This window comes from Diadema antillarum, unplaced genomic scaffold (genome assembly GCF_040938485.1).
Source record: "Diadema antillarum isolate AM-2024a unplaced genomic scaffold, OU_Dant_1.0 seq00000166_RagTag, whole genome shotgun sequence".
Lineage (NCBI taxonomy): Eukaryota > Metazoa > Echinodermata > Echinoidea > Diadematoida > Diadematidae > Diadema > Diadema antillarum.
The window spans coordinates 1441164-1467232 of record NW_027271236.1 but is presented as its reverse complement, the minus strand read 5'-3'; the positions used below and the strand labels follow the sequence as shown (position 1 = coordinate 1467232).

The 26069-nt window shown below is 41.2% G+C and overlaps 1 protein-coding gene across 1 annotated transcript in view; it reads right to left on the bottom strand.

The window, feature by feature from the left end:
* Positions 1 to 378: 378 nt before the first annotated feature.
* LOC139728141 (uncharacterized) overlaps positions 379 to 26069 on the bottom strand; it is a 41878-nt gene continuing 16187 nt past the window's right edge. Inside the window, exons 2-15 of the mRNA XM_071639108.1 lie at positions 25729 to 25911; positions 18943 to 22512; positions 15173 to 15343; positions 11255 to 11367; positions 10959 to 10966; positions 10642 to 10873; positions 10495 to 10587; positions 9493 to 9645; positions 5514 to 5726; positions 4486 to 4584; positions 3834 to 3935; positions 2563 to 2664; positions 2042 to 2067; positions 379 to 1676 (exon numbers count right to left, since the gene is read on the bottom strand). Of these exons, the coding sequence (XP_071495209.1) occupies positions 1016 to 1676; positions 2042 to 2067; positions 2563 to 2664; positions 3834 to 3935; positions 4486 to 4584; positions 5514 to 5726; positions 9493 to 9645; positions 10495 to 10587; positions 10642 to 10873; positions 10959 to 10966; positions 11255 to 11367; positions 15173 to 15343; positions 18943 to 22512; positions 25729 to 25810 (5625 nt within the window). The 5' untranslated portion in view covers positions 25811 to 25911 and the 3' untranslated portion in view covers positions 379 to 1015. The remainder of the gene's footprint in view (positions 1677 to 2041; positions 2068 to 2562; positions 2665 to 3833; positions 3936 to 4485; positions 4585 to 5513; positions 5727 to 9492; positions 9646 to 10494; positions 10588 to 10641; positions 10874 to 10958; positions 10967 to 11254; positions 11368 to 15172; positions 15344 to 18942; positions 22513 to 25728; positions 25912 to 26069) is intronic.

The window sequence follows — 26069 nt, the reverse complement described above, 5'->3', positions numbered from 1 at the left end:
AAACTTATTTCATGAATTGTTTGAGATCTATGACACTCTTTCTAAATTTTCAGTCGACACTTTCATTGGTTTAATTTTTATGAATGCATGCTTTTTTTTTCTCAAGATAGTATCCAATCAGTTTCTATAGTGATTGATACTTTGAATCTTGACTCCAACTTAATTGATGAATTGATATTTGTGGCACTCTTTACAAAATATTTCAGTCGACAATTTCTTTGATTTTTTTTTTAAATGCGTGCTCCATTTTTTCTCAAGATAGTATCCAATCAGTTTCCATACTGATTGATACTTGAACTTATAAATTACGATACAATTTAGCAACAACTGATAATCGTGCCATAATTTTGTAGTCGACGTTATTTCTAGCTGCTTCTTTCCTCACAAATCTGATGTGCCACATGATTCAACTTTTGTCACGATATTATCCATTTAGTTGCCATAGTGATTGATACTTTGAATCTTGACCAAATATCTTCTTTTCAATTCCACATCCTTTACATTCTTACTTGATTAGTGCTTGAATTCTTAATCTGAGATCTAGCTCAAACTTTCTAAACCCTCTGTGCTTAATGTTTTTTAGTTCTTTGGTAAATTTTCTGATTCAAACTGTTTACCTCCATTTATCATTTAACTAGCTGATTATAACAAGTAATTTCCCCTCAAACTCACACCATTTGTTTTATCATCAAATTCCTAACTTTTATCAATCCATAACTGACCTGTCACTCATCGCTTACACTGCTTTCAATCAATGTGGGTCACTGCAATCAGTTTAAATGTTCATCAGCAAACATGTACATCTCGTGTAGAACATTGGTAAGTATTTGTTGTCACGACAACAGGTTCCTCCACCATGATTATAGAACATGGGCATGTGGAGAAAAAAAAAAAACACACAACAAAAATACCTGATTTGTCGTATGTGACATCACAATGCATAGCAAATCATCAGTCTTACATTGTAATTCAGTTCATATTTGTCTTTACTCAGTAAAGAGTAGACATCAAGGTCCTAGACAGTGGAATATTTGCTGGATGGTTTGATACCCTTCTTTTGAAGAGGTGTCTGCCTGGGGGAACTCTTGGCGCTACTTGACCCCGAGCTGCTGCTGGTCTTGGGTTGACCAGAGGGTGCTTTCTTGGTTGGTGAGCCTTTCCTTTGGACTGCCGGACTCTCGCTACCACTGCTCGATGACCGGCACATTCGATGACCGGAGTGTGAGGCTGCCAGCCGCTGAGCTGCAAGGATGGCTGCCGACCGCTTAGGGGAACCCCCGGAGGGCGTGGTGGTTGTCCGGCTACCACTGGGCTGTGACCCACGAGGGAGGGCCAGGGGGCGGAAGGACGGAATACGTGAGGATGGGCTCAGGGAGCGGCTCCGGACGAGCTGGGATGGGGGAAGGTCCTCGGAGGTCGGTGATGTCGACTGTGACCGACTGGTGGAGGAACCATCTCCAGACGTTGATGCTGCGTTGGCAACGGTGGAGAGGTTGAGCATTGAGCGGCCCCGGGCTCCAGACAGGGAGAATGAGTCAGGGCGGGGCAGTGATGACTGGGAGGTGGGAAGGCTGGAGACACTGGAGGTGGAGGTGCTTCGTGATGGACCCAGGGAGGGGGCCAGGGAGTGGCTCCGGGGTGAGTTAGTTGCACTGGCAGACATGTGTCTCTGGGGACTGGATGGAAAACAAACAAGTTTGGCGTTATAACCTCACCTCCATCACAAATTTAACTTCAGAATTCATCCCCTTTGTAATAGCTCTACACCCCTTGCTTCTTCTGCTTCTGAACACAAGCTTTTGGTAATGTCCTAACTGTTAATGAAATCTAAATAGACATGCATAAAACTTGCTGTTTGTGAATTCAGACAAATATTTTTTTTTTTTGTAGTCCACATTTCCACTCAGAGATAGATAAATAACATTTTCCAATATATCATGTTATATATGACATTTTAGAGATGTCATAGTGAAACAACGCTGAGTTACGCAATGGAGGCAAAACGTATTTATTCAAATTTGAGGAATGAGGTCAGACTTACCTTGATGGACCAGATGATTTCTTTTTCTGTAAGAAAATCAGACAAATGAAAGGAAAGGCTGTAAGTTTGTGTCATCTGACAATTAAGTTATCACAGGAGTTAATGATCAAGATTTAAACGGACAAAATTTGGGCATCAATGTTCCAGCAAACAGCATGCTACAGATGTGTGTGTATTGTCATAAGAATCTACATTTCCAAAAATGCTTGGAATAATCTATTTCAATCCCACTCTACAGCCCTTTCTCACAAAGTATTATTATCAGTATCAGGATTATTCTGAGTCTAGTGTGTCTTTTGATAACTACATAATCATTACATATGGCATTAAAATTGTAGGTACATTGTAGGTACAATATATTGAATGAGAAAGATTAAACTTGGATATCAAGAAATCTAATATGCTGACAACAATTTGTAAAATCAGCTTTGGCCTCTCCAATAGACATCTTATTACAGCGATGAGCTAGGAAGACTGAGGTCACAAACAGGTGGAAAGCTCCACTGGTTTCCCTTCCTTACCGATGAGCCGGCCTGTTTGCCAAAATTCATGTGAGCGTAGAGGAGCACACCGATGTCTTTGTGACCCGCGTCCATGGCGATGGAGAATGCTGTACTACCATCCTGAGGAGGGGAGGAAGAGGTAAGGGGAGAAATGGAGGTTATCAACTGGTCTGGTTTTTTTTTCCATCTCGTTAAAGTACTTTTGAAACACTGAAATATTAACATTAATGTTTAATCAATTAAATTAATTAACATTAAATTAATTAAATCTAACCATGCCAAAAGGATCAGTGTTAAAAACAACGACATAGCATCACTTTGAAGATGGTTCTGATTGTTGTTAACCTGTTGAGGATGGGCTGATTTTGCTACAACACACATTTCCCATTGACACTTGCCCGAGTATACTCGGGACTCGTCCTCACTGGTTACAGTTGAATCATAAGGCATTTAACTGACATAGGACAAACACAAGGAGGGTTTGATAGCCACACAGGCATGCAGGTAAAATAACACATGTATACACATGGATACTATACTGGATGACCTGAAGGGATGGGAGGTCTCACTTTACAAACTTAGCTGGATTACTATAGCAACGATTCAATGAAATTATCAAAACTGATTCCCTGTTGCAAAATTCTCAATTGGTTCACTTTGCTGTCTGTTGTTTTAATTTGTGAGTGTGTGTTTGTTTGTTTTTTTTTGAATGGAAATTGGCTGGGCAAGTTTAAAATATAATAATTAAAGAGAGCTATACTGATGAACTATGGAAAGAAGCACAGATGGATGATTGGTGAATGGAATGATTGAGTGATTGAATGGTGGCTGGATGAAGTGATGGATGAAAGAATGAATGCATGAATGAATGAATGAATGAATGGAGGGATAAATGGATGCATGCAAGGATGAATAGGATGCACATGAATGGTAGGATGGATGGATGGATGAATGAAGGAAAAAGAAGAGATATGGGAGGAAAGGAAGATGAATTGATTCATGGATGGCTGGATAGATATATGGATGGACAGATGGCTGGATTACTGGATGGATGAAAGGATAGATGGATAAATAGAGCACTGGATGAATCACAGAAAGATAGATGTATGGATGGGATGAAAAACAGTTTGGATAGGTACAGGCTTTCACTGAAAGTAGACATAGATAAGAACAGAACAAAAGTTAAGGAATATGTAGATGAACAGCAGGTATACTCGGAAGATGGAGGATGGTGGGGGGGGGGGGAAGATTGGGATGGGGGGAAGATGGGGGGGGGGGGGGGTACTCACATTGTCCTCAAGATGAGGGTCACACTGGGGGTGAGATAGGAGGACCTTGACGATATCCAGGTGACCATGCTCACTGGCACACATCAGTGCTGTGGAACCATCCTACCAGGGGGGAGGAAGACACACCACTTCACAATCAGACCATGCTTACAGGCAACAGGTGTTAAAGTAAACACTTCCAAACAACACGACACCATCAACATCTGAAGTCTTGGCATACAGTTAGCAGTGGTGACATGCCATTTGGTCTTATCTCACAATTTCTTGTGCTTTTACTGGTGAAGCCGAAAATTGAATTAGTATATCTATTTGAACACAATATCACAGCTGTATAATGAGCCATTGCGTTGAGTAATGTTGAATTGTTTCATGAGACAAATCCTGAAAGAAATACAGAATTATGCATCCATCACTCTGAAAACTGATGGCTGTATAACCTTATATTCACACTGGTTTCTTTTAAAGACATGAGTAAACTTTATAATCTGAGAAAATATATGAGACTACGTCCAACACATGAATGCATTCTTCTCAGGCAGAATATCACATCAAAACCATTCTTGAGTTAAAAGTTGTCAAGTTGTTTCACAATAAAGCATGCTTTTCTGAGCTGGACATTCAATACAGGGTGTTGAGGATGGTCTGGTCTTACCTCATCTTGTGTGTTGACATCACTGCCCTCTGTGAGAAGAAGCTTGACCATGTCCAGCCGTCCCTTGCTGACCGCCAACATCAGGGCAGTCTGACCAGCCTGAAATCAAGAGGGCATAAACCAAAGTTATCCTCAATGAAACATGATTTGAGGTGGGGCTACAAAAAAGAAAGGTAGATGTACGCTTACTCATGTGACTTGAAAGGAGAGAAAATGATTGAAAATTCTACAAATGATGGAAAATGACCTTTGTACTTCTTTGTGTACATGCATCCATAGAATCTCATTTACTGGCTGACATTTAATGTTTCATGGTAACTATGGAAATTGTACAGAATCATGTCTAGTCTTGAAAAGTTTTTCCCTCTACTGCTATGACTGGATCCCCTCTAACCCCCATGCCCTCGAGTTTTAATCCCATGGCAAAGACTTTATCCAGACATTGTTCTGACAAGTATAATCACAGAAGAAGGGTCACATGTAGCTGAGTCTGACCGACTTTGAAAACAAAGAAAATTGACATCAACAGCTGATGTGTCAGTGGTCGACATACACGGTCACATGACTTGTATTTTTTGTGAGACTTTTTTTTAAATAAATGTAAGGGATTCTACGAATCACTGTCAGACACAGAAGATGTCCTAGGTTTTTTTGCATTGTAATTGCATGACGGGGATTTACTGTCTGTGACTAGTGAATAAAAGTTTGCAGACAAGTTTCCTTGAATGTGTGAGGAGTTAGAGCAGGAGCTGTCAATCACCTAAATCCAGGCTCTTCAAACTTTTGAATCCTCTCTAAAAGACTACTCAACATTCACACAAAGACCACCTGCCTCAAAAAAACAAGTCTAGTCTCACAATAGAGAGGAAAATGGTCTGTTAGATGCCAAATAATGATGGACATAGACAAAAATTGTGTGTTTGATGGATAATCAGTCTTGATAGTCCAAACTCCCTACTCCTGGATTGGACCCCACCCTCGGGGATTGCACCCCTGGACACCGGTAGGCAAAAACCTCTGTGTCTTACCTGGCTTGCTCTGAGGTTGACATCTCCCTCCCTGAAGAGTCTGGTGACCACACCGGCGTGCTTCTCATTCTGGATGGGAACAAGGGAGGCCAGCATGATGGTGGTGTACCCCGCCCGGTTCGGCCGGTTTGCCTGGCAGACCCCAGTGTTCAGGAGCAGAAGGACGATGTCAAAGTTGCCATGGGATACGGAGTAGTGGAGAGCAGTGTTACCCTGGAAACACAAAAGGAAAAAAAATTACATGACATGATAATATGCAATTATGGCCACAATAGCACATATATTACAAAATCAAATTACAATCTTATGACAAAGTCATACTGACATCCAATATTTTTCAAGAAACACACACATGAAACAATTATGCTGAGTAAATGGGCATATCTCCAACTGTTACACTCCCTGCAAGAGAGATTCCTTTGATGTGCAACGTGTACATGTACGTGCCTTTAACCCCAACAAGAGCTATTGATTGCTGAAGGGGGTAAGAAAGCAGCACTCGATGAGGGGCTGTCAGACACGCCTGCTGTCTGTCAGGTGCTTGGATTACTCCCCGAGACAACCTCGCATTGTGTCAGCCCATGTGATACCATCGCATCACACACTGTCATGACACCAGGTGGCTATAGTTCCCCTTTACCAGCTAAAGAGTGCCTCAGCAAACAACCTCTCAGCCACAATGTAATTGCGGTCATGTGTTTTTCCATTCCCTGCTACAATCCCAACAACCATGACTCTGACTGACTCGTCTCTGCCACTTCTGTTAAACAGTCCTTTCAGAAGACAAAAAGATCTCTCTCGTAATCATCATTCTGAATCAAGATTGTAATCATGTTTTGAATTACAGACCTGTCAGATTCTTAAAAGGAAGAAATCAAACCTTTTCAGATGAAGCACAAATCTCTCTTGTAATCATTGCATGAAGTGTGATTGTAATCTTGATTTGAGTTTTGGAGGTACAAGCTTCCTGACCTGCCAATCAATCTTTTAAAGTTCACGCTAGCTAGTGTTTCAAAAGGAGATAGCATTACATTTCATGCGATCTGTGGGAACGACTAAATGTCGGGTGAGCTAAACTTTGCCTCCTCAGTCATGTTTTGGAGGTCAAGTCTTTCAGACGGGAAGTGCATACGACAAATCAAGTAAATCAAGATTTCAAACATCTATTGACCTCAATTTTTTAATCAAGATTCCACATTCATGACTGCAATATTATGCTTTCAGACACAGGAAATATCGCCACTAAAATTTCAATTCATCTAATCAAGAGTTTACCAATAATCATGATTAAAAGAGAGATTTGCTTCAGTCTGACAGGGGGAGAGTTTTGAAAATTGGTATTCATCTTCACGCAATTGCATAAAGAGAGAACTTTTTGTTTGAAGTTTTTCCAAAAACCAACCAAATGATCGTTGAAGCTGCACTGCAAATCAAAATCTACCCATGTCCATCCTCTCAAAGTGTCTCTAATCTAGATTACAGTTGCCATTAAAATGTGTTGCTTCTATTATACTAAACTGACCCAAAAAAACACTGCATATGTATGTACATCCAACCACACACACCATTTCCACTCTAGAAATGTTAATTCACAGAATAGTGTACATGATCCTACCACTCGACTACTACCAGTGTAATATGCCATGGGCTGGTGTTTAATATAGTCAAACCTGAAATCATAAGTATGCAAAAAAACAACATATGCCATCTTCAGAAAAATTCCTCTTAGAATTGTTTGATCTTGCTAAAAACATCTCACTATGAATTTACCAGACCTGGCTGGGTCAAGCAACTGACCTCACACAACACCTACAGTCACTTCCTATCAATTTGACCTCTTGACCTCTGCTGAAGGTGTAGGTTTCTATGCATCACTTGTTTTGTTTTGTTTACTGTTTTCCTGATGTTTGTTGGGTTGCCATCGTAGACTTAAACCTGTTCCATGACTCACATATCCTCCCTGCCTGAGTCAGGGTAGAAAGGCAAGCCATTGACGCACACAAAAACCTACAATTTCAAAGAAATAGTGGACATGGATTACCGGGTCTGCCCAGGGTAAAGGATTAAGTTTGCTCCTTGGTTTTTTTTTCTTTCTTTAGATCAAGAGAATAAAGTCTAGTCAAGGCCTTCAGTGTTAGGACACAGGGTCATATCATACCAGGAGTAAAATCTGAGCACTGTGCATGAGACCAGGACTGCGTAGAGTGTGGGCAATTTCTTCTCAGCACTGAATTCCTTAGTGTCGGATATGATCTTTGTTTTTTCTAAATTAAAAATGTCTTTTTTGTGTCTTATAAGTTCTCCTTGAAAAATTTTCCCTTCTTGCTACATCTAATCAACTGCATCTTTCATTCTGACAATTCCTTCATTAGCTTGCTGTTGATATCCTGGCTGTTGCATACTATAGGTAGTTAACCATCTATCCACCTATCTGCTTTGTATAGTTATCCCTATATCTACACTATCTAGTGTATCTATCTATGTACTTTTTGGCTAACACATATACATTGCATCAATTAACTTCATTTTCTCTTCAATCATTCTGGATGAATTTACACATGTGCACAAGTGAATCCAAATACACACACACACACACACACACACACACACACACACACACACACACACACACACACACACACAAAAGGCAGGCATACATAACTTGGAGTTCTCAAGATTTTGATAATTAATGTGACTGTCTCAACATTTCATCTAAGGAGCAATTTAAAAAAAGTGTAATACCCCATACACTGTACATATTGGTTAGCTCTTTTTTTCCCAAAAAAAACTTTAATCACCAAGCCTTTCTCTGGGCTGATTAGTGAAGTTGAATGCAATGACCGTATGAATAATAGCTTGCACTGTCACTTTGCTTTCCTATGACATTAGGACAATACAGCCAGTGCCTCTGTTCTAATATTCAGTATTGTGAATGACTCCATTTCCCCTTCATGGAGTCACTCACACAGCACAAAAAGTTTTCAGTGTGCATGACTCTATTTCCCCCTTCATGGAGTCAATCACACAGCACAAGAAGTTTTCAGTGTGAATGACTCCATTTCCCCTTCATGGAGTCATTCACACAGCACAAGAAGTTTTCAGTGTGAATGACTCCATTTCCCCTTCATGGAGTCAATCACACAGCACAAGGCTTCTGTGCACATGACTCTATTTCCCCTTCCCCTTGGAGAGCAAAAGACAAGACTTTAAAGCCCAGAGTCTTGTGTTCACACATCCCTGTGATGTGGGAACAATGAGTAAGAGGCCGGAGAGATTGAGTATAGACATCATGCGCTTCACAGACATGAGTTAAGTTTTTTTCTCATTTAATCCCACCGAAGGAGGCAACCTTGTATGGTATTATGATGCAGACGCCTGATACGACATCCATCTAGGTCACCTAAAGTCACTGAGTTCTTTACCGTCCCCCACCCCTAGAAAGTGCTGAAACATTTTTCAGCAAAGGAAAGACAGTGATTTAGGGGGAAATATGTTCATATTCTAATATGTCCAAAAGAACTATTATTTAAAGCTTGTAATCACGTTAAGTCCCATTGCCCTAACATTTTTTCAGATAAACAACTGTGGTACGTATAGGCCTATATCCAAATTATGTTTACTGAACAAGACATTGTTTGCATATACACCATACATACTAAATCTACCTGGTAGTTTGACCACCTACATGTATGAAGGAAAATTGCAATGACAGAAATTAGAAGAAAAGTATCAACAGCTTATATGAGAAAAAACATTTCAGCATTTCTTTGAAAACAACGATTGAATTCTACCGGTAATCCCCTCTAGTTATAGCCTGGCACATTATTGACACAAAGTTTATATCAACCCCTTGAGGACAAGTCCCGAGTATACTCGGGCAGGGGTTTATGGAAAATGTGTGTTCTAGCAAAATTAGCCTGTCCTCAATGTGTTAAGTTACTGATTTATGCAAACATCACACCATCGGTCCCAAACTCACACTGCTGTCTGCCAGGTTGACGATCCTGTCGAGGACGGCTTTGCCCAAATCCTGGGAGACGGCCTTCAGGAAGCCCCTGACCTGCCTGGGGTCTGATGCCTTCTGGCTGGTGATGCGGAACCAGTCCTTAGCAACCGTTGCCAAGCAGGATGCCTGCAGATGAGTAAGATGGAAGTTCACATCATCTGACTAGTGCCAGCCACTTGAGAGGAAAGGGTTCTACCTAATTGTTTCATCTTGAATTTATTCAGCAACTCTACAGTGATGGAATGTTTTTGTCTGTCAACTTTCATTCATTCACTTATTTTGGCAAAATATAAAACAATATACAACTTACAGGTCATTACAAAGAAACAAGTACATTCCAGGACTCCTAAGAAGCAATCATGTGCTTGTGGCTGGAGCCCTCAAACTTGAGTATGAAAATCAAACGAACTATCACAATACAGCTATATATCCTTGTAAACTTGGCTTTATGAAACTTCTCACATTACACAGCATATGATACAAGAATGTATGATACATCCTTAAAAGTGTTCATCTTATGGTATCACATCAGATTGATAAATAAGTCATCAAATGTATCCATTATTTCCACATACTTGTATGTTGAATTAGATACTGCAAACATGAAAAGATGTCAATGTGTATCCCAAATGTAGTAGTTTTCACTGCATGCTGTTCTGACAAATAGATGCCAGGGCCCTGTTGCATTAAAAGATGGAGTCAAACATAAGTAAAAAAAAAAATGAAATAAAACAAAACAAAACAAAAATCAAACTTTGTTGAAGGCAGGTATCAGCCAATAAGAAGTGAGTATTCAGAGACTTATGCTTGATTTTCTGACTTGAGTTTGATCTCAACTTTTATGTAATAGGGCCCAGAGTCAGCTCTCATGTCTTGTTGTAGGATAGATCATACAAAGGTAACGGACCAAGTAAACATATGCCTCATATGAGTACATGATGTCGATAGAAATAGAAGTTGGATGGTTTTTCTCACCAAGTCCTTAGTATTGCTGTCTCCTTGTTTCTCGATCAGTTTTCCAAGCATCAAGCACGCCTGCTCCAGCTCTTCACTCATCTGGTATGTCTCCTCCTCCTCCTCCTCCTCCTCTTCTTCTTCTTCCTCCTCCTCCTCCTTCTCAACAACCTCCTTGGCTTTCTCCACCGCATCCTCCTCCTCCTCACCAGGGGCCAGATTCTCGATGTGATTCTCCCCATCATCCGTCCGTCCCTGGTCTGTGCTCCTGTTGTCTGGAGCGGAGGAGAGGTGGAAGGATGGGAGGTCTTCGCTGGAGCTGGACGAGTTGGAAGAGTCGGAATCCGTCTCCGAGGAGTCGCTGCTGGAGCTACTAGAGCCCAATGCAGAGCTGGGTATCCTAGGATAAGGGCAATCAAGATGATACATTGTGAAGTTGTTTCTGAGCCTTGATGTGATATCCAAGAAGTATACAAAACTTTGACAAGCTTAACTTTAGTGGCAAGGTACTTTTGCAGCTAGTCTAATCTCAAGAATCATAATTTCTGCTGGAAGATGAAAGATAGTTTGCATGAAATATATCATAATTTCTCATAATTTTGCATCATGTGCTAATTTTTCCATGTTGCTACTCCATTCAAAAGTTAACAGTTTATGCATCTCTATTCTGCATCTACACCTACATCTACATCTACATGTAGGTCATCATATATTTCACAGAGTTTAAACTTCAAACTGTCAATATTCATCTCTCAGTTTCTTTGTACCTTTGGTCTAGTACATCTGCATCATTAGTCTCACTGAGATGTCCCTCAGTGCCCGAGTCCTGGCTCCCCCTCTTCATCATGGTAGCGGCCAGGGTGGTTCTGGGTCCCTCAGCTCCTGGACTCTCACCTGGAAGATACCAATTACAAGGAATAGATTAACCCATTGAGGACTGGCTGATTTTGCTACAACACACATTTCTCATAGACACCTGTCTGAGTATACTCGGGACTCGTCTTCAACGGCTTAAAACACTGTGTAGGCACATTGGTGATGATGAAACACACGGCATCACAGTCGAGTCCACAACTGCATATGTAATCTACAATATTTTCATTCAATGACTTAATTTCAGATACTTCTTGAAGATATAAAATAATTTTGTAACAAACTGAGATCTTTATATGAACGCCAGATGAAAGTTTTTTTTAGTTCCTTTGATGTAATCACAAAAATGCTTTCAAACAAACTTTGGAGGAGCAAATGGCATGGAAAGAAAGATATTGCTTGTACTTAGTGAGAAGCAGAACAGATAATAAAGGGACTGACTTCAGAAAATCATCCATTTGAAGATGCTTCTCATACCAGTGTGAAAGGACTTTCTGGTATCTAAGAGATACTTATAAATAATCATCGTTGGTGGGGTGACAAAACCTCGTATCTCAAAAATGTCAAATGTTCAGGAGAGCTAAAAAACATGGCTGCCACAACATGTAAGTCAATGGAAACAGCCAACTTTTATTTATCATTTGTGACCTTATTTTTGCAGATGGGCATATAAGGATTGGGAATTACATAGTAATGGTTCCTAGCTTCAATATAATGAAGAAAACTCATTTTCACCAAATATTGAGATACGAGGTTTTGTCACCCCACCAACGAATATACTCTCTGCACAAATATATTTCCAGACAGGACTCTAGATGGACAGAAAAGAAGGAAAAGAGCAAGAGAATGATTTTCTAAAGTGAAGCAGCATCACTTGAAAATGGATGACTGTTAGTGCAATGTGAAACCTACACACAACCACCTGGACAAACCAACCCTCACACCAGTTACCATGGAAACAATACTTTCAGAGTGCCCAGCATAGCAACAGGTGTTAAGGTTAAATTTTCTTCACAGATCTGCCGTCCCTGCAGATAGGAGGCAGGGGGAATATGATCGCTAACCTTTGAAGTATACCCTGGTAATGGGATCTCGTCAAGAACACATGGTATTGTTTTCATCACGGCGGATTAACTGCTCAGGTGCGTTAAATATATCACATGAGCTACGCTTCCCAAGCCGTCTGCTTTGACTCATAGTGCAGGAATAACACAGGGAGATGGGTAACCAAAGCGGGCTGTGCCTTGGGTAATCTCTCTTTAATCCATATCCAGGGTGTCATCTCTTATTTTGAGAAGTGAGGCTTAAGGACATGGATTAGGGGCAGGGATTAGCGAGAGAAAGAAAGCACATACAGGAGAAGAAAGAGTCAATGTCTTCTAGTCTGTTATCACCATCTTAATTAGAGACAGCTTGAGAGAGAGAGAGAAATAGAACATACTGTTGGGGCAAAAATGGTTTTTTACAGTTTAAATATCCAGAGCATGTGCATCATCGTGGACTTTTGTTGGAAAAAAAAAAGAGTTGCTTGCTACTATTTTGCATAGTAGCATGTTTGATATCTGACACATCGAAATGTGTACATACTACATTTTGAGTGCAACATAATTAAAAAAAATAAAGAAATTACATTCCTTTTTAGCAACGAATGGAAAGGAAGGAGAAAATATACGTTTCGATTAAAGGAGGTAAATAAGAGAGAAACAGGGGCTGACTTTAGAACATCATCCATTCAAAAATACTCCTGATATTGCAAAGAGGCTTACTGATGAGGTGGACTGATCAATTTGTGCAATTGTTTTCCAAACTGCAATATTTTTTCACAGGTCTTTTTTATGTTTTTCGATTTTCAGATGGAGCTTCTACTGTCCATCTTCTGAGATTACTAATGACAATTTCACGGTCACTGTGCACCACTTTAGGCCCAAAAATGGGTCAGAAAAAGAAAATCATGCTACATATAACATTGACAGTTTAATGAAATAATGTAGTATGAACACATGAGTACGGGTAAACTGAAACCACGAACAAGAAATGATTGTATTCTGAGCTTTAACACTTTTTGTGAATATATACACATATATCTGTCTCTTCAAAACACTATTGTTCTATAGGGTAGTACACATCACAGCATAATCATCTTTGGAGAAGTTGTGAAACGCAGAATGATACAAGACAAAATGTCTGTTTACATGCATGCTACAGAAAAAGGGGTTACAGATATCGCTAACTATCTACATCCTATAGGTGACCTGGATGAATCAGTGGAGAGCCTGAATAAATCCTGACTAAAGATTATTCCTCATGACTCCTTCATGTGAGGATCACCCTTTTTGGGCTAAAATTCACCAAATTTATCACCTTTTTCCCATCATGACACCCCAAAGCCCTTAAGCTTTCACGGAATCCCGCCTATCCACAAATCGGCAGATTGGCACCGTGTTTCCAAAAGCCAAGAAGAGTTTGGTCTAGACTTTGAACTCCCAGAGAACAGCAATCGATGACACACTATGAGTGTAGAATACACAGATCATGTTCCGTATTTTGTGTTAAACAGTTAACACACTGAGTTTTCAACAGTGTTCATGTTGAGGCAGAATATTTTTTTTTCTCTTCTCAAACTTACTGAGGATGCATGTATCATGTTTCCCTCACATAAATCAAAGCTGCGGGTCTTGAAACCGGACTACGCAGAGTAATGCTTCATCCATCTGTCCGTCAGTCCATCTGTCTGTCTGTCTGACCGTCTACCCTTTTTTACCTCTACTTCTTCACCTCTCGCTGACACTCCCAGGATTCAAGATGAGGCATTTTCTCTCACCCTTTCACCTACCATAATCCAACCACACAACCATAGAATGTATACCACACAGTCTCATCGATCACTTCAAATAGAATCCTAGGTAATAATCAGTTCTAATTTTGGAACTCAATACTAGCTAAGATTCACCATCAGTGCGGCTTGGGCTGGGTCACCTAAATTTGAGGTGGCAGATGAATTACGCAGATTGGCCTAAACCAAATTTACACCCCACCAAAACTTTCTCTGTAACTTGATGATTCACGGTGAAGTTTTCCACAAGGTGGAACAAGCCCTCCAAACACAGCTAGCACTGATACTAACAGACTCTGTAGGTGCGAAGTCACTTCTAAAGTAACTAATAGAGTCAATTATCAAGCCCCGGGGAATGTATATCAAGCTCGATCGATCTAAGAGTGTGCTAGAAGTGAGTTTACACAGCAATTTGTTTCACTGGTTCTTTCGAGCTGGAATTTGAGTTTGGTTCTGTGAGGCACTTGGGTGATAGATGGCTAAAAATATCACAAACATATTTCATTGATTAGTGCCATTCGGCACATCACATTGATGTAAAAAACATTTGAGGATCAAAGATAGAGTGAAGAGAGATGTAAAAATATGTATTGGTATGGACATAGGTATATTTATGTATGTAGATAGATAGATAGATAGATAGATAGATAGATAGATAGATAGATAGATAGATAGATAGATAGATAGATAGATAGATGCAATGTAGATATTCCCATAGTACCTGTTTCCTTGAGGTGTGTTTCATTCCAGCAAACTTTCTAAAACATATACTGACAAGTACTTCCCCATGTCATTTTTTTTTTTTTTTTTTTTTGGGGGGGGGGGGGGGGGGGCAGGGTGAAGCTGAAATGGTTTACAGACCTACAGGATGAACCTGGATAGCAAATACAACATAGTGCAGCACTGACCAAGCTATGACTCAGTTCTGCATACAGCATGTTGTTTTTTGTGTGTCACACATCCTGCATATGAAATGGGAAGAGATGGACTCACCTGCCAAGACAGCGTGAGGATTGCTGAAGCCGTTTCCCAGCAAACTCTTCTCCTCCATGGTGATGTGGATCTCATAGTCCAGGGAACCGGTGGAGACCGTCCTGGGGGACTGGGTGGTTCCGTTCTCTGCCTGACGCAGGGGTGCCATCTCAAAGGACTGGGAACCAGATCCTGTAGATTTGGAGAAATAAACTGGGGTATAAATAAAATTCTTTCTGTGAGTTTTACAAACCATGGCTAACTAAACATATTAGTATATTTACTGGTGCCTGCCTCCCTTCAGCATGCCCCCCCCTTTCCCTTCCCTCCACCATCTGTGCTATGCAAATAAGACCTACCTTGATTGGAAAAGACGCATTTCTACAGTATTTCACAGGGAACTTCAATAAAAACAGCAATATGAAATATAAAAGCCTTGTTCAACTTGATACATTTCTGCATTTCATTACTTCCTACTCCAGGGCATAGACCTGCATACACAACAACAACAACAATGTCATCTATATTTCAACTTTGCCAAATGACTAGTAATAACAAAGTAAATGCCACCTTAGATTTAAGATTATTTCTAGAAGTGAATCTTCATGAAAAATGACCTTGACTTCCATATATCGTTCAAAGTGGAGTATTTCAAGAACGATGACCTTCCACTCACCCCTCACCACAATCTAACTTCACCCCTACTACGGTTAACCAGACCACAGATTACACATATTACGTGAAAAAAAAAAAATGTGGTTGGCTGATGACACTCTTGTGTCATTGTACTCAATTTAGATCTCAGCTTTGGGCCTGATATGCTTCCTCTTCTGAGTTGAAAGTACAGACGAGCCAATGAAAATTGCTTATAAAATTTTATAATCAACATAATATACACATGTTGAGTTTCTGTCATTCAATTTTCATATTGATGTATGGACACCTATCAGACTGTAAAGAAAAGACTCATCGAACACGACATTCGAATGTAAAAATCTGCAGTTTTAGGCTACACTCTCATACAGTAGAAGTGTAAAAATGCCCTTTGCTACATAACATTTCTCTTGATTTTCTTTCAGGTGAAACTTGGTAATGCCAAACTATTTTCTCCAAAAAAAAAGTTGCTGCTTAACCCATTGAGGACGAGTCCCGAGAATACTCGGGCAGGTGTCTATGGGAAATGCATGTTGTAGCAAAATCAGTCCGTCCTCAACGGGTTAAAAACAGTGAGGTGCACATTTATACGTCAGTCTATCACTTGAGTAAATATGTGTTGAGATGAGGGACCAAAGTAATATCAACTCTACAGAGCATATGAAAAAATGATTGAAAACAATCTATATACATACTGATTGAAAAAAAGACATCACATGGATCAATAGCTATCAAATGTTCATACACTTGTAAATAATCTAAATACTGAATACCAAAGAAATATACCCATTGTTATCCCTCTACTGAAAACAATTCTAACGACAGAAGTTTACTGAGTGGTCACTGTGTGGACCTGATGACCCAAAGTGGACACAATGCCTTCACACTGTCCATCACCAATGATCCAGTTTACTGCAAACTCTAACTGACCTTTAAGATTAAGGAAAAAACACAAAAATCTTCCTGTTTGACCAGCAGATTGACAGACCACAAGGACAGCGAAAAAAAAAGTCAAGTATTTTTGTCAGCCATCGAGAGTTGGCAATCATCTGTGAAGTATTTCCTAAATGACAGGATTTACTGGACGCAATGCACTGCTATTAGGTGGCTAGCACAAAGTACAGGTAGTCCATTAACCTTTCCTGTGATATCAAAGACAATTCAAGGGGATGTGAAGTCGCTGAACACCTAAACAAGTTGTGACAAAGGGAGTTAATCTATGGCAAAAAACCTTTAGGGCCTCTCAAAACATCTCGTTCACACTATTGTCAATTAAGACCCATAAAATATTCAAAAAGCATGTTCAAACATTCCCACAACACAAAATAAGTGGATATACACACAAAAAACAACACCTCGGAGAAGAAAAAAACACCATCTCCAAGAAAAAAATAATCAGCACAGAAAAAAGCATAGTTATGCAAAACTTCACCAACACTCTTACCTAATAGATTGGTAGGCATTTTCAACAAGATGTGTAGCTTTTAATAGAAAGTCTCCTCCCGAGGTATAAGTTACGATGGTGCGTATTCAGGACACCGAGGACAAAAGCCAACTATCCACACTGACTGCTCACGCTAGAATCAACGGCAATGACTGTGAGCGCAGACAACTATAGTGGGGAAAGTTCTGTCGATCGTCAACCTTCCTCAAATCCCCAACCAAAATCCCCGTCTCGCGGCACATGACTGGCGTGACGAAGGATGCAGCCCCTTGTTATAATTAACACTCTAATGATTAATCCTCACAGGAACCCCCCTCCCCCTCCCCCTCTCCAAGCTACAACCTAACATTGCACTGCTATCCATATTTTTCACTTCCTCTCCACCCTCTAGGCCAACACGGATTTGATGACTACACAGAGACATAAAGAATTGGGTTGGGCTCCATTGGTTATGCATTGCTGCTAGATGTAATATCTGTAGCTGCCATTCCTATATCACCCTGTCTTGCTAAGAGATTTATTCTCATATGACCCACTTGTCTGTGATATGACCCATATTGTCATATTATGTTGGAATATCTTTGTCTGTTAATCGCAATTTGCCTATGATGTAAAATTGGAGTATTCTAAAAATAAAACCTGTCATTATTGGTAAGTTCCCTCTTCCTGTCTGCTCCTCTCCTTACATAACACACACCTTCACACACGTGGAAGAAACCACTCAGAATATCTATTGCTTTTTTAGGGCTTTACCTTACATCACTCTCATTTCTCTTAATGTTATCATCCTCTCTGAATCTAAAATGTACCACTCTTCTAGAGTTTTTCACAGGTTTGAAAAAAAAATCAATTTTACATCATCCCCCTAAAAAAAAAAAGAATAAAAATTCACTTACTTATTTTGTTTGTAAAAGGTGTACATTAGTCATAATTTTCTTGAAATTCATTTGCTCTCTTTATACAAAAAGGGTTTGACTAAAATTTTCAAGATATGGTCACTGGTACTGTTTGTTTACATTCTTCTTGTGTAAGTTCATAAAATTCATCTTTTTATGTTAAATGTGGTTTCTGTATTTCCTTCCCATTCAGCTTGCTTGTTGGCCTGCTTGAGTATCCACGAGCTGTTCATTCTTAAATAAATTCAACATCAGAGTAAACCACACATTTATCTAACGCTATTTTGCTCCACAGTGTCTAGTTTAAAAGAGGTAATGGACAGTTCATCTAAAAGTTTCAAGAATTCTACTTACACCAATGATTCAAACCTCTATATATTCTACTAAGTGCGAAAAAAAACCCCCAATTTGCTGTACTACTTTCCTTCTTCTGATCTCTTAAATGACTTCTGCTGCAGAAAGATTTCAGTTGGGCAAAAAAAAAAAGAATACATAATTTGACATTGCAACTGGACACATGCTTGAGGCAAAGGGGGAAGGGAAGGGGTGCATGTCCCTTTTGTCTACACTTTTTGCTACTTCATACTTCTTTCTTCACAGATGACACTGGTTTTTATATGATTAACTTCTTGTCACATTTCTACTTCATTTTCAAAGTGTTTAGTAGTTGCTCCACGAAAAGAAAAAAAAATTATACTTTGAAAACATTGTGACAGGCAACCTCCCCTGTCGCTTCCCCTCCTACACACATCCCTGACCTTAGAGTTAGAATGTCATGAGTGATAACATTTCCTTACCTTGTGGCATTGTCAGTCTGGTGCTGCCATCCACCTGTGAAGGCCTCTCACTGACGTCATGACTCTCCTCTGGTGTGACGTCCTCTGTGACTTCATCTACCAATGGATGTTCGGCAAACACCTGGGAGGCAAGGACGGGTGAGATGTTGAACAGTTCAGCCTCAGCTGAGATGATGCTGAAATCAGGCCCGATATCAGTTTCCACTCTAGCATCAACCTCTGTCAAGAACACAGAGTCGTTCTCTTCGCTCTCCTGTCTAGCTAGAGGGGGGAACCCAAGCCCAGTGGGGCTGGTGCACAGAGGTGAAAATAGAACCGAGTCTGCCCTACCCTCCTCAACTTGAACTGATCGCGAGTGTGTGTAGCGATTTACATCAGAGCTTCCTATTCCAACGGAGACAGTGGTGAGGTTGTCACACCGGTCACAGATTCTGTCCATGACAGTGCACTGGCCCACCCCCAGTGTGTTCTGAGATGCAATGGGTCCATCTCCAATGGAGACATCACGCATGGGCACCCGTATTCCTGTACCAATAGTCCTCTGGGGTTTCTTGTCACAAATATTACACATGATGTCATTCACGTCACGGTCACCAACAGCAACGGTTACCGACCCGAGCAGTGACTTTGGGTCGCACACCATGTCGGACCCAACCCCGATTGTCCGTGACACCACACTGCAGTTTGTGCCGATGGTCCTTGTCCAATTATTCCAATCTGAGAGCCTGTCACCTCCTGTGCCCACTGATTTCAACTGAATGTTGTCACATTTGTTGCAGTAGCTGTCCGTGATGGAGCATGACCCAACACCGATGGTTCTAGAATGAGATGTCGGGATCTGGCTTGTGTTAGTACCAATGGTGTGCATATCCACTTTCCTGCAGCAGATAATGTCATTAAAATCCACGTCGTCCCCAACACAACTATCCACGCACTCTACCAAGCGTTCCGTGTTGCATCCACTACTCACAAGTTTCACAGAGTCTGTGTTTGTGTTCTTCTCTTCTGCAACCACTGCCTCAGTACTGGTAGAAGAATCTTGACAAGAGACTGCCCTCTTGGCATCCTCCTCAAACTCACCCACAGTGATGCCAACCTCGGAAGTGCAGACCTTTGTGCCAACACTAGCATCGACTCCAGCACATCGCACATCCTCAAATGGAAGCCCAGCCTCTGTTCCTCTCTCTTCCTTGGAGATGGTGATGGTGTTCACACAGCTATCCTGACTCTGGATATCAGTACCAACCCCAAACTCAACCCTCTCAACAACTTCTGTTTCTGTGGACTGTGTGCTGGTTGGTTGTAATCTCACCATCACTGCTGTGTCACATGTGGCCGTCTTGAAGTCAGTACTGATACTTGCATCCACTCGTTTGGCCGGCACAGGGGGCTTGGTGTTTGTTCCCATGATCCTCGTCTGAACAATATCAGTGTTGATCCCACGCTCACAGAAACTCCTTGTCACCTGCTCAGTGTTTGAAGCCCGATTCTGTCCCAAATGGGGTCTCTCAGTCCCCCAGTCTCTCTTGGAGATGCTGTCTGTATTACATCCCAAAGATTGGAAGCCAAACCTTACTACTTTGATATCACCGGTGGGGCTGCTCTGAGGAGGCGATGCACTGCAGTCCTGCTGCGATGCATTAAAAGTGACGTGTGATTGAGGGACAGGAATTTTGCTTACTGTCACTGGGTGTGTGCGCGGTGAGTCAGCTGAAGACATAGGTGAGGAGGCAGTCTCATTAGACCTGATTGCAGTAATTGGACCCTCCCTGATTAACGCTTTCCCCTGGGACTCCCTGGCAGCTGACGAGCCACTTCCACCCTTCCCAATGTCACCTCCGTTCTCTTGGTTGCGTGAATTCTCCCATGATGCCATGCTGCGCACAGTACGCAGGTGCACGCTGGATACTTTCATGGGTTGGATCTTATTCTTCCATGCGATGACCTTTACAGTGCTCGGTTTCTCCTCCTCGGAAGCCATATCGACGTTAATCCCAATGGACTTCATCTCTGGAGATTTGACAGGTGCAATCATGTTTGCGTCCACACCCACTGACCTGGTCTCTGTGTTAGGTCTTGGCACAGGGGACACGTAGGCTTTCTTTGGAGAGAATGGGGTAGGGGCGGACTTGCTTGAGTAGGGTTTAGGGAATGTGGGTGGGCCAGGTGACTTCAGCTGAGGGGAAGAAGGTGAAAGTGGAGGGCTTGACAGCCTGTTTGATGGGGATGCAGTGGGTTTGTGAGTCGGAGACAAAAGAGTGGGACTGGTTGGTGCTGGACTGCTGGTGCTCCGTCGAACTGATGCTGGAGAGATTGGGCTGGGGATACCTGTCCTGTTCCCATGGAAACCAAACTTGGGAGATGGCATCCGCCCAGACCCGCCCGGACTGAATGGCCGAGTGGGCTTTGGGGACCTGACGCTGGTGGGAACCATTTCAGAAGGCTCATAATATGTTGATGGTGCATCTCCATTTATTGTTGTTGTGCCGTCAATTTCGACCACACCATCGCACACACCAACATGTCTCAAGAGCTTCTCCTTGGACTTGGTTTTAAGCTGCAGCATCAAGAGTCTCTTCTCCTCCTTCAGGACAGAGATTTTTACCTGGAGCACAGGGATGGCCTTCACCTGCTCCTCCAGCTGCTTCAGACGAAGCAAGGCTGCTGCCATCTGCTCCCGAACTGCAGACAGGGCATTGGTGCTGATCGACGAGGGAGTGGATCTCCCCGATGCTGTGGAGAGTTCGCCAAGACTCGAAGTACTACTCAGCGGTCTCTTCAGACCATCCATCTCACAAAACAAACTCCCATTGTGGGGTATCGGGGAGAAAGCACTGGAGCTACCGGTGGAGGATAGGGAACTGGTGGAGCCACTCTGACGGGAGAGGGTCACGAGGTTAGAGAGGGCCAAGGGGCCACTGTGGATGTTGCTATTGTAGATGTCCATCTTGGTATTGAGAGCTTGCTGAAGAACCTGGTAGCTGGGTAGACTGCTACGTCGCTCCATCTCCGCAGGGTAACCCTGAGGCAAGGAGACGATGCTATCTGTTTCACAGTCACTAAGGCTCACATCATGTGGCTCAGGTGGTAGGCTTTGCGTATCCAGGTTATCAAAACTTGCTTTCAGAGACGGCAAAGTCAGGTCCTCTGAGGTGTATTCCTTTCGGAGGAGTTTGGCAAATTGCTGGTAGATTTTCCAGAAGGCAGCGTTCTCCTTGGCGAGAATTTTCTCCGGCTCCAGCTTCTCTTTGGGTTTCCTGTTCCGCTTTGACGGAAGCGAGCTGCTTCTCGGTGGGATGATTGGAGGCGGTGGGCGAATCGACTTCACTGACGAGTGGCGAGGTCGTGACCGCTTGGACTTCTTGATCTTCTTCAGGTTAGCTCCCGATGCAATGTCATCACAGAAGTTGACAAAGTCCAAGTCAATGTGGTAACCATAGGGACAACACTCACAGCGCTGCACTCTGGAGAGATCAACATCCGCTGCCAGTGCATTGGTGTCTAGCCCATTGCTGTTACTGGAGTTAGTGTTGGCGCATCCATAATGGTACTGGACTGGGAGATGGTGGCCTGGAATAGAAAAAAGAGAATAAAAAACATTCAGAATAACTATTTAGATCTCTTACACATTCAATTGGTAGCAGATATGTTTGTAGGCGTATGAATTGAAACAAATGTTCCTATGCACATATAAAGGGAATGAATAAAAACTTTGGCAACAGACATTACATACTATGAAACAAAACAATATCATATCTATTACATAAAGAAGAAACAATTTTATGTGTATCATTGATATATACTTGCACAAAGAGTCCCATCAAAGACTGCTGCTGATTCTCTTTTTTTTCTTTTTTTTTTTGGGGGGGGGGGGGGGGTAAGGTGGGTTACTGGCTGGGCTGTGTTCTACCAAGTAATTTTGGAAAATTCCCATACATTCATAGTGATGTGAATGGCAAATGGAATCAAAATCACAAAGTCAATGCACATTATCAACTCCAAAAGTACATGCCCAATTCTACAAATGAATCAATTAAGATTTCCAAGTTGTGAAACATTTCATACTTTCTGTATTCATGAGGCTAAAATTCATATGAATGTATGGAAATGAAGTAACACAAGAACTATCAGAAGACAACAGTCAATCAAAATGTTCTGAAAGTACAGGGGAAAAAAATTACTCACATGCACAAAGACAATTACGCATTTTTTCCTTTTTTTTTTTGGGGGGGGGGATGGACCATATCAAGAAAAACAATCGCAACTTACCAACTTTGGTTTGTTACTTCTTTACTTCTTACGCAAATATCGTATCCTTTCACTATAAAACTGATGTACAAGCCATCAATTTTTCCTGTGGCAGCTAGACGTAAATGTGACAAGTTTCTCAAGTGGCGTAGCTCAGAGACAAGAGCTGATGGAGGATCTCTCTCTTCATTCCTCAAACTACAACTCAAAAATGTAACAGGTCAGTTACTCCCATCCAGTCAGCTATGAGAGGGTTGATAGCCAGCAAACCCATTTATATTAATCAAATACACCACTTCCTCGCTGCTAATTAAACCCTCGAGAATCACTGATCATACGTTAGTGTGTCCATTCCACCGCACGATGACTTTTCAGTTTTGATTTCTCACTAATGGTAAACAAAATGCGGCTAATCACACAGCCAGAAACACGCTTGCTCCCCTGGTTTTGAATTCTGAACACAATGGCACATGAATACGCTTCACTCATCGTACATGTACATTGGTCGAAACCTTAGCTGTGGGTGCACACGAACAGTAAAAGGATTATGCTGGCTACACATTGAAAAGTTTGTCTGCCGTACTGCGACTGATCTGGCTCAATTTAAGAAGATTCTTTTGGAGTCCCCAATAAGGCCATCGATGCACCATGAGTAATGGACCTAATCTCTATTTCCATTACCAAAGCTTTGATCAAGGATTCCACGGGAAGGACTGACCTTTTATTTTCCTCACCAAAGCTGATTTTCAACAATTACAAATATGGGTTGCATTACGGGGCTTAAAATTTAATTTCAGCTTGACCCATTATTTCCCCTCATCCTTTCCAGATTTACTAAACTAAGTTAGTCACCTACAATGTGCATAGTGCTATTGTGTTGTGTGTGTTTGTACATTGCTTGTTTTTTTTTAATGAACTTAATCCTTTTTATTTTTCATTTTTGCTATGAAATATATTTTTATCACTGACAGAAGCAAACTGGTATGAGAGCTTTAATACCACGGCTTGGTGACCTTGGGTATTAGATAATTCACTTTAGGTGGCCCAACCTGACATATGAATGGTCATGGTATAATCATGTACTCTTCATGCTATACTGACTATAGCTGCACAGGTAAAATGCAATTATGAATTATCATGAATGATGACAATGATTATTATCATACTAAAATTATATCAGAAAATATAGAATACCAATTTAAATAGTAATACCAACAATTGTATCATTCATTGTAGTATACTTTTGAGCAAATTGTAATAAGCTTCATTTTTCATCATTTTTAAGACTGAAAGTTCAGCGGAATCTTGAAGTGGGCATACCGTGCGATTTCAAGGATAATACACTGTCTGCCAGTTGAGATTGGTGTAACCTAGACTATCATTTACAGAACATCAGTCAAAAATAAGTTGCTGTCAGGTTAAAAAGTTAACAGGATGTGAATTGTTCCTGTCTAAGTTTTGGAGGTAACTGGACAGGAATCACTCCCAGGCTGAATCTGTTTGCCTAATCTTCTGTAGGTTCTACGACAGACCTTGTCAGGGATTCCATAAAGGCTGATTACCTTCAGCTTAAGCCATCTCTCTGCACATTATTTCTTCCATTAATAGATAAAGTTTACCCATAGAATCACTGTCCAGGCTCCACCCAACTCTGATTCTTTTTGAGCATGAGGGAAAGGGGGGGGGGATAAGGGATGGATGAATGATGTATAATCCCAACTGTAACTTTGGCCAGGGTCCAAATCAAATACTTCCCAACTGTTATTCATTGATCCTTCATCAGAGATTGGCATGTTTGTCGACCCACTTTCCTTTACTGGCAGGGGATTATGAAAGCAGCACATTAATTACGATAGTCTGCTTCTCATAATCCCCCATCATTTCTCAAATTGGCAACACTCCTCATCACGACAAATAGATTATCGTGAGGCACGAATCTTGTCGAATGTTTGCTTCTTTTCAACAGTGTTGGGATCATACAGCTAAGACTGTTTGAAAGTTGCAGCAATAAAAAAAGATAGTATGTGCCTTTGATAGATACTCTTACTGAGTAATACATTGTAGGCCTACCCCCCCCCCCCCATCCCAATCTCACCTTTTTTTTGTCCATTTTCCATCTGAGAATATGGCTGGTTTTCTCCTGAATGATTTTTATTTGATAAAAGATAATATAATTCAGGTTTATTTTGTGTATTCTTTGTTCATAAATATCAGATACTGAAAAAAAGGGTGTTGCACTGTTTTGACCATCAATTAATGCTATGCTATATTTGATTTTATTTTTCCTTCTTTGTGTTTGTTGGTGCATTTGTTCTAGCACATCCTCACATTGGTGGATGAGTTTTTGATGCTTACTAAGTTATATATCCAAAGTCACTGTCCTATGTATTTGAAATGCACAAACAAATCCAATCCAAACCCTTCAAGATAAATTAGAAACAATGAGTGAATGAAATGCCTGAAAGAATCCTTTCTGAAGGTGCACACTTTGAATATTTTCAGTCTTAAAGAGAATGCTAGAAACCAAGAAACTCTCACCTGTGCCTTGTGCATAGTAGTTCTCAAACGTGAGACCTGCCCTGGCTCCATCTCCTCCGCCCCGCATCACACCCTGCGCCATGGTAACAGAGCTCTTCTAGTGGACCAGTCTCGGATGAAATTTGCTCTCTGCTACTACTACCTGGAGACTGCCTGGCTGGTTGGTTCTGTCTGTTTGTTCATCTGTGAGGCATGAACAGGAGAACAAGAAACAAATGAGTTCATCTCCTCAACTAATGCTGACTGAGTTCCAGCAGAAAGAGAACAAATGTGCTATACACACTGATGGACAAACACAGAATGGCAACCAAGGGGAGAAGAACCATTTGGTGTGGTAAAAA